This window comes from Saccoglossus kowalevskii, chromosome 19, assembly GCF_978046115.1.
Source record: "Saccoglossus kowalevskii chromosome 19, keSacKowa6.1, whole genome shotgun sequence".
Classification (NCBI taxonomy): domain Eukaryota; kingdom Metazoa; phylum Hemichordata; class Enteropneusta; family Harrimaniidae; genus Saccoglossus; species Saccoglossus kowalevskii.
The window spans coordinates 13,797,660-13,817,224 of NC_140659.1; the positions used below are offsets into that span (position 1 = coordinate 13,797,660).

The window sequence follows — 19,565 nt, forward strand, 5'->3', positions numbered from 1 at the left end:
GGCTGCAGACTGGGACATCTGCATGATGAAAAACTTATTCATGATCTAAAATAAAAAAATCAAACAACAAAATCACATTCGTACCGCCTGAATAGCAGGGTCGGACTATTCACACAGTGTAAAGAGATACACTATGTTACCCAAACTCTATCAAAGCATTATATAACCAAATTATTTCACAGGGATACAGCTGACGTGTCATTAGTGTTTTGTATGTAATATGTTGTTCGGGAAAAAAGAGACTCTTATAAATTGTTTGAAATAGATATTTTGTTTATATACATATTTTTGTTCTTTTTAACTGGACCATCCATACACTTAAGGTACTTATTATTTGGAAAAAAAAAACACAATTGAAAACAAAACGGGAAATATTTATTTCACTAGTAACAATAGTAATATAGTAAATAGATTGTTGGAAATACATTTTAGAAACTGTGATAGAATTGTAAGATATTATTTACTTGATGAGAAATAGTATATATATGTTACAACATAACAGTAAAAATAACACATACACTTCGGACTGAAGGATCAACGCCTGTATATCCACATAACAGCATCGAATTCATAAGGACAATATCAACACTGGATGTGATTGGAAGAACCAGGACCGAATTTACAGGGAAAACATCTACACTGCAGGCGATAGAAATAACTAATCAGCATATTACTGAATTCGCAAGAATTAGCAGGAATTCAGTAATACGAAGTGAGATTAGAGGAGTTAAGCTCGTATTACCACAGAAGAGAACTGGATTCTTAAGGACAATAACTACATTGCGTGCCATTGAAAAGGCTACGCTCGTACTACAGTACTCATAATAATACACAATTCATACTTTTGCAGAATAACCGTTCCTAAGATATCAATACATGTCATTAGATATAGTCTGGTAATTTATTAACAAAGTGGATTTGTGCTGAGAACAAGATTACAAAAACTACGCCAATATAGCGGCAACAATTACCCTGACAACAAAGATGTGGTAACGTGTACATATACATATACTTTATACTAGGAGTTCAATAATAGATAATTAATACATAGATCAACATTAATGGTACTCAGACTAGTCAATGAAGAGTGGTATAGTTGTACTATCACTTGAGTACAAACGTCTAGTTTGTCGGCGAGTTTGTACTTTTCTGACTGCGTGATTGAGAGAAAGACATCCGTTTCATTTGTGTTGCTGCTGTGGTAGTGGACTTTGATATAGACAAAAAATGACGTTGTCCGGGTAGGCATCTTCTAATGAAGGCTTTCAAATCGACCTGAAAGGAAATGAAATTTTATTCAAACCTTTACATTGAAATACCGTAATAGACTTCTTTATTGAATCACTCGACGCCCACCTAAAATGTTCAATTACAACTATACAAATGCTCGTTGCACATCCTAAAGCTTTTTTTTTTAGAGATTACCATCGTGGGATTACAATCAATCATTGAAATGAAATTTTAAAAATAATAAACTCCGTAATTATTTCTCAGTAATAACTACAGAGGAAAAAATCTCAAAGCTTCAGGCGTTATAAGGGTGTAAATCGGAAATGAACTTGAAGTCTGTATTTACAAGTTGAATTACCAGGCACACCTTTATACGGAACATCATTACATGGCACATGCCAATGTCATCTACGTCAGGCACACCTTTACACGGAACATCATTACATGGCACATGCCAATGTCATCTACGTCAGGCACACCTTTACACGGAACATCATTACATGGCACATGCCAATGTCATCTACGTCAGGCACACCTTTACACGGAACATCATTACATGGCACATGCCAATGTCATCTACGTCAGGCACACCTTTACACAGAACATCATTACATGGCACATGCCAATGTCATCTACGTCAGACACACCTTCACACGGAACATCATTACATGGCACATGCCAATGTCATCTACGTCAGGCACACCTTTACACGGAACATCATTACATGGCACATGCCAATGTCATCTACGTCAGACACACCTTTACACGGAACATCATTACATGGCACATGCCAATGTCATCTACGTCAGACACACCTTTACACGGAACATCATTACATGGCACATGCCAATGTCATCTACGTCAGACACACCTTTACACGGAACATCATTACATGGCACATGCCAATGTCATCTACGTCAGATACACCTTTACACGGAACATCATTACATGGCACATGCCAATGTCATCTACGTCAGACACACCTTTACACGGAACATCATTACATGGCACATGCCAATGTCATCTACGTCAGACACACCTTTACACGGAACATCATTACATGGCACATGCCAATGTCATCTACGTCAGACACACCTTTACACGGAACATCATTACATGGCACATGCCAATGTCATCTACGTCAGACACACCTTTACACGGAACATCATTACATGGCACATGCCAATGTCATCTCCGTTAGGCACACCTTTACACGGAACATCATTACATGGCACATGCCAATGTCATCTACGTCAGACACACCTTTACACGGAACATCATTACATGGCACATGCCAATGTCATCTACGTCAGGCACACCTTTACACGGAACATCATTACATGGCACATGCTAATGTCATCTACGTCAGGCACACCTTTACACGGAACATCATTACATGGCACATGCCAATGTCATCTACGTCAGGCACACCTTTACACAGAACATCATTACATGGCACATGCCAATGTCATCTACGTCAGGCACACCTTTACACAGAACATCATTACATGGCACATGAAAATGTCATCTACGTCAGGCACATCAATATGTTAATGAAGTTTGAATATATTTTCGAATTGTGAGTTTGATTGATGGCAGTAGTTATTTGAGTTATTAATGGAACGCTCAAATATGTAATTGAATGTACAACTGATATAAATGAAAGAAAATATTTAGTATTTCAGTTCTGATATATACACCATTGTAATTATATTGTTCTTTTTTCCAGAGTGAATAGGGAAATAATAAATAAATGCCCTTTTACACTTAGTAAGTATTATAAACCGGATGTCACAGCATAGTGTATGCTAATAATATGGTAATTGAACAAGCAGAACTGTCGGTACTACAATTATGATGACAAACTCATAATATTGCTGTTCAAATGTTTTGCATATAAATTGGAATCAAATATAATTACCAATTTCACTATATTTACGAGGGGCGTTTAATAAGTAATGCCTCTGACCCACTTCCCGTTGTCTGATCTAGATGAAATTTTGCATGTTTAATGATTTACATCTCTATGGGTTATGTTGCAAAAAACAGCGCTGAACTAATTGTGGTTTTTGATTTACAGGTGTTTGAACTGTGTCAGGTGTGAAATGGAGCCAGTTGAGTGTCGCACAGTGATCCGGTTTTTGTATTTGAAAGGACGCACATCAAAGGAGACTTTTGATGAAATGAAAGAAACTTATGGTGATGATGGCCCATCATATGACCTTGTACAACGCTGGCATCGGGAATTCAAACATGGCCGGAAGTCTGTGGAAACAGCTCCCAGACCTGATTGTCCTTCTGCAATTGATGAGGTATCTGTCCATCAAGTTGAGTCAGCCATTTTTGAAGATTACTCTTTGCCAAATAGCCCAAGAGGTCAAGATTAGTACAGGGTCTGTAGAAACTATCATTCATGACCATTTGCATATGCATAAGGTGTTTGCCAGATGGATTCCCAGGTTGCTCACACCTTTCCAGAACCAAGAACGCGTCGAGTGCTCAAGGATGAATTTTGAGATGTGCCAAGAAGATGGGTCAATTTTTTTCAAAAGACTGATTAGACAGGATGAAACTTGGGTCCATCACTATGATCAAGAGACCAAAGCCAAGACAATGCAGTGGAAGCACTTGGACCTCCTAGGAAGGCAATGGTGCAGCCCTCCTCAGACAAGCCAGACCCTCCTCTGGCTCACAGTCTTCTGGGACGAGGACGGAATAGTGATGACAGATTTCCTGGCAAAGGATACCACAATTACAGGAGCCTATTACCCTTCACTTTTGATGAAATTAAGAGAAGCTATCAAAATCAAGGCAGGGCAAGATCGGCAAAGGTATCATCTTCCTGCAGGACAACGCTCCAGTCCACAACTCGCATGTCACCAGATCAGAAGCACGGGCGTGTGGCTATGAAATCTTCCTCCATTGCCCTTACTCTCCTGACCTTACACCCTCTGATTTTCATCTCTTCCAAGCCATGAAGTTGTTTTTGAGAGTAAAGCGTTTCCCAGATGATACAGCCTTGATTTCCGAAATTATGACGTGGTTGGAGGACCAACCTGGGTCTTTCTACAAAAACGGTGTCCAGAGCTGCATCAAACGATGGAAGAAATGCATAACTCTAAGTGGTTCCTATGTAGAGAAAAACTAATAACTGTGCCAAGTTTCATCAATTTCCTGCTTTGGAAAATGGGTCAGGGGCATTACTTATTGAACGCCCCTCGTATATAATTAAATAAATTAAGCTTTTCACATTATTACTCGATGCACTGAATCTCTATACAAGACAGTAACCCTTTGAAGAATATGACAATGATATGGAATATGACATGTTTAACAATATATCAAGGCAAACTCTATGTATCCAGTACGAACTTACCACAGTACAAACATATCACAGTACGAACATACCACAATACGAACATACCACAGTACAAACATATCACAGTACGAACATACCACAGTACGAACATTCTCGACGTACTATATACACGTATCGACACAAAGGTTGAATAGGTCATAATCGAAAATGGCCGTCAAACATCCGCTGAGAGCGAGAAATCCCGAGTTTTGTACCCCCTAAATACAACAGCATTGAACAGCAAATTTTAAATAATTCAGGCCTAATCGAATAACCCAGGTTACTTGTTGTCTCGAAGTAATTTAATATTATTAGAATAGATCACATTAACACATATATGTCAAGGAATTTCGTTCCTGTGTCTGCCGATAATGATGTGAGCACGATATTCCCCTGACACATACTACGATTTTCCGTCTTCGTAATCTTGTCTCAAACCGACCCAACCTTACTCATGCATAGACGTGGAAAACAAGCCGACATTGCCTGTAGCAGCAATACTCCCATAACATCTCGTTGCCTCTGTTGAATTAACCTTTTATAAATGAATCAGTATCTTCAAAAGTATCATTTATAAGCGCGTTACTTCAGTAACTCGCTCTAAATGTAACGAACGAAAAAAAATTAATTACATTGGGATGCTGTGTCAATTGATTGCTGCATGCTGAGATCATCAGACAGTATGACTGCCGAGACGTAATTCCGGTGAAATTGATCATGTCTAAGGGTTACGGATGCCGACCATAAGTATTGTATATCACTTTTACGTGCGTCATGCTGCTTAAAGTAGTTCTACTTAGTGTCACCTATTTGTATGATGTAGCGAATCGATATTAGTTTCCACGGTTAATTCGCTATGAATTGCTCTGTAGTACATAGGAATACGTCGACTTCTTTTGTTCACTATTGAATCAACATTCAAAAGTTGCTTTGGCAGATGTAATGGTAATCGTGATTATATATGGTCACTTACAGAAGCTATTGGATTATGATTCAGAATAATATATTTTTGTTTTTGAAACACCTGACATCACTTCAAGTGTACTATGGTGACCATGTTTCTTTTCCCTCACTGATTTGCCTGCCAGTTGTTTTGTTCTTGTGGATTGTCGTTTGTCTTGTTTTCTTTGACTTGTACATTATCTCATAAATTCACTGATAGCTTACCAATATATGTTTTTCGAAATATAGAGGACATTACAACTCTTGATCAAACGTATACACAGATTTGTCCGAGGGAAGAACACACTTTACGTAACACTATAAATAAATATTCATAAGTTGTTGTTTTTATATCGTACATGGCTTCAAATAATTTCATGTTGGTTGTGCATTCACAGATTGAGTTAGACTAAAGTGTAGATTTGGATACCGATATAGCTAACCGACAATGAACACATTTCAGTCGCTTACACTAGGCAGGGAATTATTCACCTTAACATATCATCATTGTTAGTGTATAAAATGAGCTCCAATTAATATCGTACTTACTCTAAACAGATCCATCTGTCGTACAGAAACACTGGTTTCAATTTTAACTAAGAACATAACAAAAAACATATGCGACCAAATTCAGAAGCCCCAAATATAAACATAGTTTTCCTATTCTATACGTGTATGGACTGTCGTCTTCCATTCTGTAAAGTTTTCTGGAAGATAAACGACAACAATGTGATCAGCAGACTATCTATGTCAGTTAGAAACCAAAAAAACTAACCGCTCCTTGCTTTGTCCAACTTATTTTAATCGGGTCCTTATACTAAACACAATGCATCTAAGCTGCAATGCCACAGTTTTATTTATTTATTTATTTATTTATTTATTTATTTATTTATTTATTTATTTATTTATTTATTTATTTATTTATTTATTTATTTATTTATTTATTTATTTATTTTTTGTACTTAATAGGTTCGAGTGAATTCTTTTTATCAACATTATTTGTCCGTTGTTTAAAAACAACTTCCCTCAGTTGGGAAGACGAGTTCTGCTGACAACATATTCAGTTCTAACAAAATTCATACCATGATTCTTTATTGTAGCATTTGAATCGCCTAAGACTATATTAACACCACTGAGATACACGTTTGACACATGTTTCACAAAGTTGTGTCTATCTTACCTGACTGAAGGCTGAATCCCAGATTAGGTTTACGTTCAGAACTTATTCCTGTGAGGGTAGTTGCGAGAAAGATATGACACGCCGCTAGTATGTTGCTGTTTTAGACGACAGTTATATGCAATTCCAGTGAAATTAATGCGTTTTAAAAAGCTTTTAAAGTTGCGGACCAAATAGTGGAGTGGTAAATAACGTCAAAAAGAAATGCCTTGAAGTGAGTGCTTACAATGTACAATGTGTGAACTGAGTTCACCAACAATCAGATGTCTTTTCCTGGGTGATAAATGCAACCTACAGAAAATGTATAAAAATACATACACCACAACATGAAGTAGGATAAACAATATTTTTTCTCACATATCAAAGATAAAATAAACTTACACGGAAATTCTCACTCAAAAAGCCATAGATGATTGGATTGACAAAACTATTTGACATCGCCAGCCATAGTACGCATGCGTTGATTATTCTCATCCGGTCCTGACTTTCTATCTCATAATAGAGCTGTACATTGTAGATTACAACCAATTTGAATATATGATTCGGTAACCAACATATAGCAAACAGCATAACGATAACTACCAACATCTTTATGATCTGAGTGAATGAAAATTAACATATTTGTATTTACATAGTATTGATTTAAAAAACGAATGTATTATGAGTAGAATGTCTCAGTTATAATTCTTAAGTATTTTTTGGAATTCGTTCTATTTAGCAGGTGTCCAAGAAATGAATATTTTTTTGTTTCAAAAATGTCGCATAATTATTGATTTGAGCACAAATCTTCTTTAGTTTAGTTTATTATTATGTTTTCCGAGAAAAAAAAATCAATTCCTTATTAAATCCTAAAAAATATAATTAATCGAGTTAACCATACAAAGTTTGATACATATGATTTTTCACTAAAAAAATTAATATAAATATAATTACGAATCTGTGCACCAATGATGTATTCTGGCGCACACGCACACAGACGATAACAATTGTGACATAGTAGTTACCTTCCTCTTAGCTTTCGCATGGTCTGCGTCTCTGCTGGCATCAGTGTTTCCTGGTATACTATGGCCCCATAGACGAAGCGCTACTCTGGTATATGTAAACATCAATATGCAGAGTGGAACGAAGTACGTCAACACTTGAAAAACGATTTCCCATACATGTGCAAATCTGTCACTAGGATACCATTCACTGCAGAAGTATACGACTTCGCCGTTGTAGTAGTTATCGGTAACTTCCACAAATATGACTTGGAATACAGACAGGGTGATAGCTATTATCCAAATTACGAATATTACAATCTTCGTAGGGTTAGTGGTTACTCGGGATCTTAGTGGATATATTACAGCTATGTAACGATCGATTCCAACAGCGATTAGTGTGCAAATACTGACCACGACTGAAACCTAAGAAAATAATATAAAATGCAACTATCAATATACTTGAACGAAAATGGCCGCCGAGAAAGCCAGTAAGTTGTTTTTCCCGCATATAGTATTCCGTTCTTTCCACAATCGCCATGACCAGTGTATGCGAGAGAATTGAATACTATTTGAGAGGCAACTTTCAACGAGATCTCGGCGGCCATTTAAGGTCTATCAGATTAAGTTTTTTAGTTAGCATTTGAAAAAAACATATACACTTATTGTTCATATACATAATACATTAGAACAATATATACAGACATGCATCTTTTGATCAACACATTAATTCACAAGGTAAAAAAGTGTCAGAATCATGTTCAATATGTTGTAACTAGTAATGCTAGGTTAGTGTTTCAACTTGAAGTTTTCGTACTATATGTACTCGAAAATTGGCGGTGGGCTTTTCTTCCGATTATTCTTAAGTTATAACAAAGGACGCACTAAGAATTACTCTTACATTTTTCAGTCCAAAATATTGCAGTGATCGGATTATTAAATATCCTATATAGTTCAAAACGGATTGATTGTACTCAAGATAATATAACCTAGAATTGCAAAATGGAATGAACTAAAGTTTTTGATTTACTTTTCCGTATATTCAATACTTGTTTAGTACACCAAAACCGGATATCAATGTTTCTAAACAATTTTTTGAGCAGAATTAATATATGAAATTAAGATTAAAAGAATAGTATTTTTTTGAAAACTGAATAATGTCAGATCACAATTGTGATCATTAATAACGCAGACTTTTGAATCTGCTAGTAAAACGAATACTAAATTATTCCGATAATTGTTTACATGTATTTTTACATAAATGATCTGTAATCTGAATATAGAATGTAATCTGAATATAGACACACTTTTAATGGTAAATTCCAAATTAATTCTTTTTCAGACGTAACATGTACCAACTTCACATATTCATCGATCGCAGTAAGTTTTTCTCAACATATGCTAAAACGATGAATCATTTATCGGCAACCATTCACAATGTTATGCCATTTAAAGGACATTCTAGACAGTTTAACATGATACAGCTGGAACTATCGTGCCATAGGCAACACAGAATAACAAATTCTCAAATATCATATACAGTCGCCAGTGTGGATCGCGTTTACATAAACTCGTGAATACCCTTCGGAAACTAAACAGTTATTTTGTAATGATTTGTCTACAATTTGAGCTCCTGTATTATAATGACATCAAAATGCTCTTATACGCCTTTACGAATTAGACTGAAACGGCTGTAATTAGTGTGCACAATCAGGACGATATACTACAATAATGAGTAGTATGCAAATGCAGACCTGCTACATAGTGTTTTTTTAAATATGAAATAACAGAACATTGCCGAAAGCACGATTCAACACTAGGGTGGATGCAATGAGTGAAAATCACCAACCAATCACCATTAACAGATGTTGCTAGAAATTACGATAAAGACTTTCTGTTTCGACATTGTGAAATTGTAATTTGAACGTAATTGTAAGTCGAAATAGCAAGTTTCTGCAATTGTCACCTAAACTAGTTATATAATCGATGTATGGAGTATATGGAGTTTATTGCTAAGGAAACAAATCTTAGTAATTGCGCTAGACAGATTATTGCTTGAAATAAAACGGAGAAACGTAAAACCCTAAATACCATTAATTGCACGCATATGACGCTGTAGTTATAACCTCGTATGCTGATTATACATTTAATTACTGGATCGGAAATCCCAACCGGAATACAAAATGCTAGAGATCAATCGGTCGTCTAGGTAACAGCGCATCGAGGGAAAGCTGTAATTCGCAGTGCAACATTCTAAGTTGAGGTCAGATTTACCAATTAAACGCTAGTGGAGATTAACTAGAAACCATCAATTGTGCAGATGTCTATGTGTGTTTATTGTATTTTGATCGCTGTCGTTTATAAAAAGAACACAATAATCCCACGTAATGTGTTTGTACATGTTATACATGGAGATACAACAAATATAAGATAATGTCAGAAATTACATTGTACACATTCTCAGTTACGGAAATTGACGTATGAAGAAACTACAGTCTTGCTATGACGTAACTGCTCCTATGGAAACCTTACTAACCAACTTCATCGATAATTGACTTTTTCATGGTACATGCTTTTTCGAACTATTGATGACTTTCGAGTAATAAGCTAACGAATTTCTTCTTCCTCGGCTTTGCAACGGATAAATGCTGTCCAATGTACTAGCATACCTAACATTATAGAATATGTTTCAAACGCCGTGAGACTTAACACGTAATTAACATGTAACAATTTATAGAGACCGCATATACGCCATTTTACACATATAATAACGATGACAATTTTCTTCCGAAGATATAATATTTTACAAAAACAACAGTTTACGGAATAAGCGTTCATTGTATTAAACTTGCTTTTTATTAAACGTGTCAAATCAATTGTATTTGTAAACGTATACTCAGTGAATACATTTATCACAAAGTTAAAAAACATCAACTAAAATATGAAATTATTTGTTAACATTAATTATCTTAATAAACTCACAACGAAGAATATCAGTAAATCGCAATTCATCGTTATCAAAATATACGTCGACAAAAGTTGTCCTGCCAGTCTGTATCGTCGAATAGATTAAAATTATCACGAGATTACCATAAAATATACACGAAGCAAATAATACGAGCATATCGACAAATATTTGTTAAGCTCTATATCGCTTGTGTCCGATAAAACTTTTGACATTAATAATTTTGAAAGCGTCAAAGTCGTTTGAAAACTTGTAGATAATATTGGAAACGAATACTTTAACGGAGTGGTAAATTCAATTGTTTTGGCGCCAAATGTATAACTATATATATAATACTTCATTAAGTACTTTGGACAGTGGCTTCATGTACAAGTGATTGAATACATATAAAGCAACTACGTTTCTATGTACAGAAAGTACGACATATTATTTTCAAATATTTGATTTGAAGATAATATCAATACTTTTGTGTGGTTCAGAAAACTTGGCTTTTTACGATACCGAAGACATATAGCGAGTACATAATATGTTTTGTTAGTACACCCTTGAGGTTCACAACGACGCTTCTATTTTTGTCAAGGAAATTATGAAGTCATAGACTTAAATTCAATATGCTGACAAAAATAGTATAATATTGATTACATATACTGCAGATATGTTAATATTAGTTATAAACCAGAAAACAGTTGTGTTGGGCCTCACAAGTTGAATACGTTTAACAGGCCCGTAGCCAGCACTTTTGAATAGGGGGTTCGAAAACAACAATTATACATTTGATGTGAAATGTGTGAATTTTATAATATTCAAAAAGTGTTTTTGAGCTCTGTTACAGACATTTTTATATTATCGGTTTTAAATTAAATTTTATTGGTAAGACATTTCACATAACATCTTTGAACTATTTTACCATTTTAGAGAAGGTGTCCTGAGCCATACCTCAAACACATCCACACCATTGATCCACTACGGCAAAATGTTGTAAAAAAAAAGACTGTACTTATGTTAGCATTATTGTCTAAGTATTTTAAGGTAGAAGGCTACTTACGAGTTTTTTCGCTCTTCGCAGATGTTAACGCCACATAAAAGTGACACGATTTCATGTCGAAATCTGTCTACAATTATTCATTTTAGTATTAGTCAATTTTGTATTATGTAATTTTATTTCTGTACAGGGCCTCAGCCTATCTTACAAAATGTAATGGGTAGAAAAGTGCATAACACGTTTTAAACACAATACAACATCCATGTAAATACATGGTACTAAGTTACGCTGAATTCATATTCATCTCGTCGCTTGAAAACTTTTAAAAATATAGAGCTATTTGATATATGGTGTGACAGTTTGTGTAGCGACGAAGTAAGCCTGTCAGTATTTGCATAATTGCATAGGGTTATTGACAAAAGATCAGCCCTTAGATCATGATAAAATGGACATATAAAAACAAAGTAAATTTCATTTTCTACGATGCTAAATTCGAACGTATCACTGCAAAAACTAAAAAAATATTGATCTAAATGTATTTTTGTGTGTCTGCCTAATTCAACATTATGTTTATGGCCAAAACAGCGAAAACTCGTCAGTATATATTTTAGTCTATAATTGCTTGCCAATAAATCTCCCAGGTTATAATACTACTTTGATTTTTTTAAAAGTACACAGCCTGGATGATTGTGAAATTGAGACATGCCACTATTTTTTTTATTTTTTGAGTGAATATTCCTAACAAATTTGCAGTATCTCCAACTTGATTTTCAAACCAAACAATGCTGAAACCATATTTGAACAAGAGATTTTTATGTGGGTTTCCCAAGCAGGTCTGCCGGTCTTGTATAATCGTTTAAGCATGATATAACATGTTTTGGGGTTTCAGTAATTTTAACCAATATGAGATACAACGCTTGAAACAACCACAGCACAATGGCAGCCTTCCACATTCGTCTAACATCGCTACATTGTTTGTACAACAATTAATGCGAGGTACCGGGTAGATATCTGCAAAATGTTATCTGTATCCTCTCGATTTCCGAATTTACGTACCCCCATATCGCTACCATAAGAAATAGTTGGCACAATGATTGCATCAAACAAATTAAATGCACTAACTAATGGCATACTACCAAGTTTCTTACAGTATGTAAATATATTTGGTTCACTGTAAATCTGTTTTTAGAGGGTGGTAAAATAATATGCATATAGTGGCAGTTTAGAAGCGGTCTCAATAGACTTCAATGACTACAACTCCTTTTATGAACCCACTAAAAATATAGTAAATTTTATGAGACATCAAAAAAAAACGTGTAAAAAATTTATGTTTGCAATTTATGATTCATCGCATAGTTTCAGTGCTGAAGCAACACTGTGGGGGTAAATTGTTGGCTGCAAGAAGCTCTTCGACCTATACAACTCGTGATGATAAATCTTCGGTATTTTTTTAATGATATGTTCAACACGTAGCTGTACACTATTGTCCAATAACAGAGGCTACACGTACTAATACAATAAGTTAACTACATTTGGCTGATACACTTGGAACAAAACAGTATATATGCCATCATTACTTGAAGAATACAAAACTAATGAACCAAACTAGGAAAGTACAGTGTGGTGTTGTCGTGTCAATCCCGTTCGATCGCCACACTTTACTAACTGAGCGAACATTAGCACAAGACAAACTGCCCTATTCAGGACCACCACATCATTCAGAGAGTGACTACCATTACATTATTGTTTCAATGTTGTTTTAATATTTAACATCAGGTGCTTGAACGCGATCTTCATTACACCATCGCGGAAAAACCGAATAAAAGCTTGCCTATTTATAACAACCTGTTTTGGTTGGCTGCTGTTGAGCTGAGACGGCATAACTTCACGATTGACATTTAAAGCTCGTTGCCACCTAAATGCTCATTACTATGCATTACTCATTACATTACTCTGATAGTTACCTCATGGAGGCAAGTGATTTAAACAATGATAATTATTTTAATTAATACTGTTTGTTTTATTATGTTCTAATCTACGATCATAAATCTATTCACTCCAAAATTTAGGGGATTCGACCGAACCCCCCGACCCCCCCAAACTACGGGCCTGTTTAAGAAAGACATTGTCATTTTGAACTATGAAATTTGTGGGAAATCGGAATGAAATTTTGTTTTGCTTATTGTTACTCTGCCAGTCGTAGCTAGACACTATTTTGAAAATCGCCATATTATGTACTTTACGGTTTGAAAATCAGCCATTTTAAGTATAAACATCTGCATTTTTTTCTGATTGAGTGGTTATGCAAATTATCCATTATCGCCACTTGTGTTTTTTATGGCTTAGGGCGTTAAAATATAAATAGGTCACGCAATTGTTATTTATTTCATGTGAAACATTCACAACATGTTCGTCGGTTGTTTATTAACAAATGGACGTCTAGGCAATGAGATTGCGTGTTTCTTTTTTTTTTGCATATTACAAATTCATTGTATTCCATCCCAATCAGTATTTCTCACCTCGGGCTCTCTTTTGCTCGTAAAGACGTCCAAAATAGTGTGAATATTTTTAGACCTGACAAAACGAGTGGGAACTAATCAAATTTCAATCTCACTGACAAACCAGAAAACATGAATGGAGATAACAACCAAGTGACGCTCATCATCAAAAAAATGGTTCTCGCATCATGACATTCAATCGTCACGTAAGTAAGTAAATACATAAATAAAAATAAATAAATAAAGTATTCACAATTTCAGGGAAACGGGCAAAACATTTTCATGTCGTGGTTATATGAACGCTACTGAGGGGAGGTGCATAATGGATAACGAAAAGCCGATGAGTCATACAGCTATAGACACATTTCTTTCGACGCGGGTAGCTTGTCACAGTGTATGAAGCTGAGTCCCATTTCACCTTTCTTAAAAACATTAACAAAAAACACACTGCATGACGCGCTGATTTTTGCGACACCCAGGGAAGAAGCCGAGCGAAGTTATTCAGACGATCTGTTATTGAGGGTTTGTGTAGTAATGTGTTTTGCATAATATTTTAATAATATTTTGCTGCACAACGGCTATTCGCAGTTTTACTTTGTGACATCGCGACCGATGCATGCTGGATGACAAAGAGGTTTCCGTTGAGGTAATCAAGATGAGATCGAATAATATTTCCGAGATTTTAAAAACCAAATACCGATACATGCCCATTGCATCGCAAGCTGGCCATGTTATGGTGATCGTAGTGTATGTATGTCACTGAAAGCTGCCAGGCTAGAAGTTGTCAGGGCAATGGCAACTGTATGTTTTGTTTTGCTTTTTTCACTCCGCGTTGCTTGCTGGGAGCGTCTACGCCCTGTCTGTAGCTTTTAGTTTGCCTAGTTGCTTACGCATGTGGTAAGAAACCAGGGAGTCAGAACAGGTCAAGTCACACACCAACCTACGTACTGAGGCCAGCAACTAATTTGCATATACCGCCAACAGTGAACTGTTAATAAAAGAACAGTGTAAACAAATGTCCAGGACTTTTATTCAAATGCTCGTGACTCGGTTCCTTATATTTTAAAAAAACATTTGTTTAACCTGCATCTATACCTTATCAATTAAAAAAAAAATTGGCAGATAAATTGAGCTTGTGGTTAAATACAATACTGTTACTCAGATAGCATCAATGATCACTTGCCTGTTGCAAATCTGATGTTTTAACCATTTTATTATGACTTATAAAGATATATGGCCTGTGTCATATGCTATATGAAGTCCATATAATTTTGTCTTATGTAGTGTTACCGTGGTACTTGACGAGTTTTTTCGTGATTAATGTCAAATGAAAAATAATGTCAATCATATGTTTTGTGTTTTTGAACTTATAAATAATTGTGTAGTGTAGTGTAATGTAGTGTAGTGTAGTGTAGTGTAGTGTAGTGTACTAGTAAGTTGTTTTGTTTTCGTTCTTGTAAATTGTTTGTCAATCGTTGTTAGTCATTTGTCCCGTGTACTTGAACTTGGTAAATTTCCATGTAAGATTTGTGTCTAAAGATGTCCGGTCGGGTATATTACTACCACTTCACACTCAATCAATTAAGTTAGACACATCCTTGAAATTGTAAAGATATTGGTCAAAGTCTGGCTGGTGCATTGCATATACTGAATGCATGATGAAACTGATAGTGAAGGCAGCCTAGTGTTGGTTTTTACTGTATATCTTGATATTGCTATACAATTCTTAACTTAAGGCTCTAATCATATCACCAGCTTAGACAATACTCTCTACAAGCACAGGTTATGACATCACTCTGACACAGATTTTAAGTATCACAGAATGCTTATTATATGCTTTGATAGAATGTATCAATGTCACATTACATATCCTTCCACATACACAAATATTGGAAAACAGTTTGAGTACAAATAAACTTAAATTGATTTCGAGTGTAAACAGCAAATTTTCATATTATCGATTACGTGACATACAACTTGTTTAAAAACGAAATATCTACAAGCATCAACAAAAATTGGAAAAAAATTGTCATTTAATAGTAAGAGTAATATGTTTAACTAGCAGTGCAAATGTGCTTGCTGCATGTGTATACGAAATGTTTCGACTCTTCAAAACCATTCGGCTACATATATTGTTGTAGCCTGTCTTAGTGCTTTTCTTCAAACAAATCAATGATTTATTGAGAAATCTAAACTTAAAGACATAATTATAATCGTATCGTACGCTAGTTCTCTAAAAATACACTTAATCATTGAACTGATGTGACAGAGACATGAACTGATTAAGTAAAACGTTGCCATGGATATTATCACGACGGAGATTTAGGTGCGATCCCCGCATATACTGACCTCTGTGACCTTTTTGATAAGAATCGATAATTGAAACGATATCTCGATTGCAGTCTCAAAGGTAAACACTTTTCTAAATTCGTACTCAGTTATATAGTTTCATTTGTCCGCTTATCTTCTATGTATGTCTTTATGTATATATTGCAATGCACGCACAAATAAACATTATAGACAAAACATTAATGGGACTGGACAAAAAAAATTTCAACCTAATTAATAGATTATGTTAAACATAACACTAGGGAGTATAGGGGGACAGACATCATGTCCACAACCACCATATCACACTCCTTTCTTGGCAGTTCATGTAATTATGTTCACAAGGTACTATTTTATGTACCGCCGTTCATAATGCGTAGACATGTTCTTGTTTGACAATCCACGAATAAATATTTATTATCTGAGCATTGAATCACAAAAAACATATTTGCAACTTCATTTCGAAGTTGTATTGCAATAACACCTTTTCAAATCACGATGTATTATATTGGTTCAAATCTTACTAGTTTATGTTCGCGTAAGCATATTTTTGTTTGAAAATTGTCCATCGAAAAACGTAATTAATTTTATTTACATGGGTTACAGCCTAGTTTTGTAGTAGGGTAAATAACGTAACCTAATTGGCTATAGTTTTACATTCATGGCCATTTGCGCCAGTATACATACACTAGTAGACAGCATACAATGAGTCACAGATTGTATACATACACTAGTAGACAGCATACAATGAGTCACAGATTGTATTTAAATAAACAAGAGTTGGAAATGTCAAATTTGTTTGTGAGCTGGCATTGATTATGCCGAGAACTGATTACTAAATGGCTCTAAAGACCTTATTGTCCGTTGATAACTGTAGTAGTTGTAGGTACGCATGTTATCTAAACCAGTCAGATCAGTATTATGACATTTTTTTTCGCGGCTCTCGTTGCAAGTCCGTCTGAGGGTTCACATACTATATGATATACGCATATTACTTAAAGCTATGGAGTGTTTTTTGATGATTAAAATACATTTCAAATAATATTTACAATGTTCGAGTAGTATAAACTGAAAAAAAACAGCTGCTGCCAAAATTATGTACAACCAACTAAATATATTGATACCAACAAAGTTCAACTACGGTACATGTACCATTCATAGTGATATTACATTGTGTAATACGAAGCAGAATGTGTGAGTTTTGTGTTGAAAAAAAGAATTGAGATTTCGCATTACGATCTGCTTGCCGTGGATAATTTGACCATGTATTGAAACAGTCGCGTTTTTTAATCATGTACATGTATAATTCTCTAAACCAAGTGATGACAGTGTGTGGCACAACTGGCAAAACGATTCAATACGAATATGGGGATACTATTCTCTGACTCGTGTGTGATGTCAATTGTTTTGGAATATAGAAACAAAGTCTTTCAGGTCGAACATTCTAAATCCCATCCGGGACGTTACATTAAAGAAAAGACTACCAGTATCTTTGCTTTAATCACCTTGTTTTAACCACATTTTGCCACCCAATCTCCGGAACAGTTTTCATTACTAACATTTTTTACTTTAAACGGAAAACGTTATTAATAAAAACTTTTTTTTCAGACGAGGCCTATTATTCATTGAAATGTGTAGATTTTAAGCATAACCACTAATATTTGTTGAGACAGTATAAAATAAGCTCGAATATCGGTAAAAAATAAACTAATCATAAATACATGAATGTTACTAGACAAGAATTATCATCATTCTTTATCTTATAGGTCGGTCAAGTGATTTCCCAGTTAAAAGTAACAAATATCGATTGATCAGTGTTGTGTGTAACGCTATATAGTACATGCACAGAATGGAGTATATTTGCTCCATCGCAAGAGTGGATCAATTAACTTATTGGTTTAAGTAAACGATCGCGGGACTGAGATCAACATCAGTAGATATTGACTATTGTATTGTAACGTGGGAATTGAATCTACATCATTAGCGTGAACTTCTATGAGAACTTCGAGAAAAGATATCAATTTCGGAAACTTGTTCGAAGCTAGGGGAATTTTTCTAACGATTACATTCGCAGTTATTTGCAATTATAACAAAAATAACTTTTACAATTAATTTGCTCTTCATGTCCATGTAACATGCTTTCGAATGATGTGTAGTAGTTATGGTGCGCTCTAGCACAACACGCGAAGCAAGAAACATAGCTCATAAACACCGCATATGTAACAAACATACACGCATGGCTATTTCAATTATGAAAATTTTTACAGTAACACGAATATTGTATTATATAGTAATATTCAAGACTCACATGTTGAAGAAAGATTACAATATGACACATTGCAGCTCCAAATATCCAGTGCCCGAGCATGATAGTCGGGAAAGTGAACGGCATACAGAAAACAGCCATCGTCAAGTCAGCAATAGCCAAGTTAATGAGATACGACGTTAGCTCAGTGCGATTACTGTGACCACTCATCAACACGCATACTACTGCACTATTTCCCACAATAGAAAGGACCATGTTCAACGTAAACGCCAAAACGAGTATAATCTGTTGACTCATCGGCAATTCCAATGGTATATCATAATACCATGCAGTTTCATTTGGCATCGGAAGGGAATCGTTCTTTGTGCTGTTATCGACATACATGGTCAGAGGCGTACGAAACACTAGCCGTTACACAGTGTATCTGATATGAATTTATACTCGAAACACGTCACGTGATGATAGTGATACGTCAGTGCAGTGTTTTTTTGTTATCAGAGAACAACATATTTCCATTCATAAAGTGTCATTACATTCTCTTAATAATAAATGAACTTTGTGATTTGTTTTGGATTCATTAAATGAAATCACACATGGTAATGAAGTATGTGCATTCCACTTGATCAGAATAATTTATTTTCAGAATCGGTATGGACGTAATACACGTAAACATCAGTGTATTCACAATTAAGTTAAATTACAAATACATAATCTGTTACATAATGCATATATAAAGAATTATATATGACTCATACAAAAACAATTAACTTCATGCTATACTTTAAACACCACGCTATACTTTTTGTTCAGTTCATGTTTATTGCATGGTACTCCCTTTG

At 35.1% G+C, this 19,565-nt stretch overlaps 1 protein-coding gene across 1 annotated transcript; it reads right to left on the minus strand.

The window, feature by feature from the left end:
- Positions 1–353: 353 nt before the first annotated feature.
- On the minus strand, positions 354–18,917 carry LOC100329042 (neuropeptide receptor 5). Its single transcript, XM_002730878.4, has 4 exons — positions 18,769–18,917; positions 7,712–8,113; positions 7,089–7,304; positions 354–1,275 (listed from the first exon to the last, which is right to left on the minus strand). The coding sequence occupies exons 1-4, from the start codon at positions 18,865–18,867 to the stop codon at positions 1,123–1,125; spliced, it is 870 nt and encodes a 289-aa protein (XP_002730924.4). The 5' UTR covers positions 18,868–18,917; the 3' UTR covers positions 354–1,122.
- Between the last annotated feature and the right edge of the window lie 648 nt (positions 18,918–19,565).

Bases quoted from the DNA above. Each gene is read 5' to 3' on its own strand.
- LOC100329042 (XM_002730878.4), bottom strand. From the start codon at position 18,867: ATGGCTGTTTTCTGTATGCCGTTCACTTTCCCGACTATCATGCTCGGG. The intron at 7,305-7,711 runs GTAACTACTATG...TCATTCACTCAG, and splicing joins ATGCGAAAGCTAAGAGGAAG to ATCATAAAGATGTTGGTAGT. The intron at 1,276-7,088 runs GTAAGTTTATTT...ATTTCCTTTCAG, and splicing joins TTTTGAGTGAGAATTTCCGT to GTCGATTTGAAAGCCTTCAT.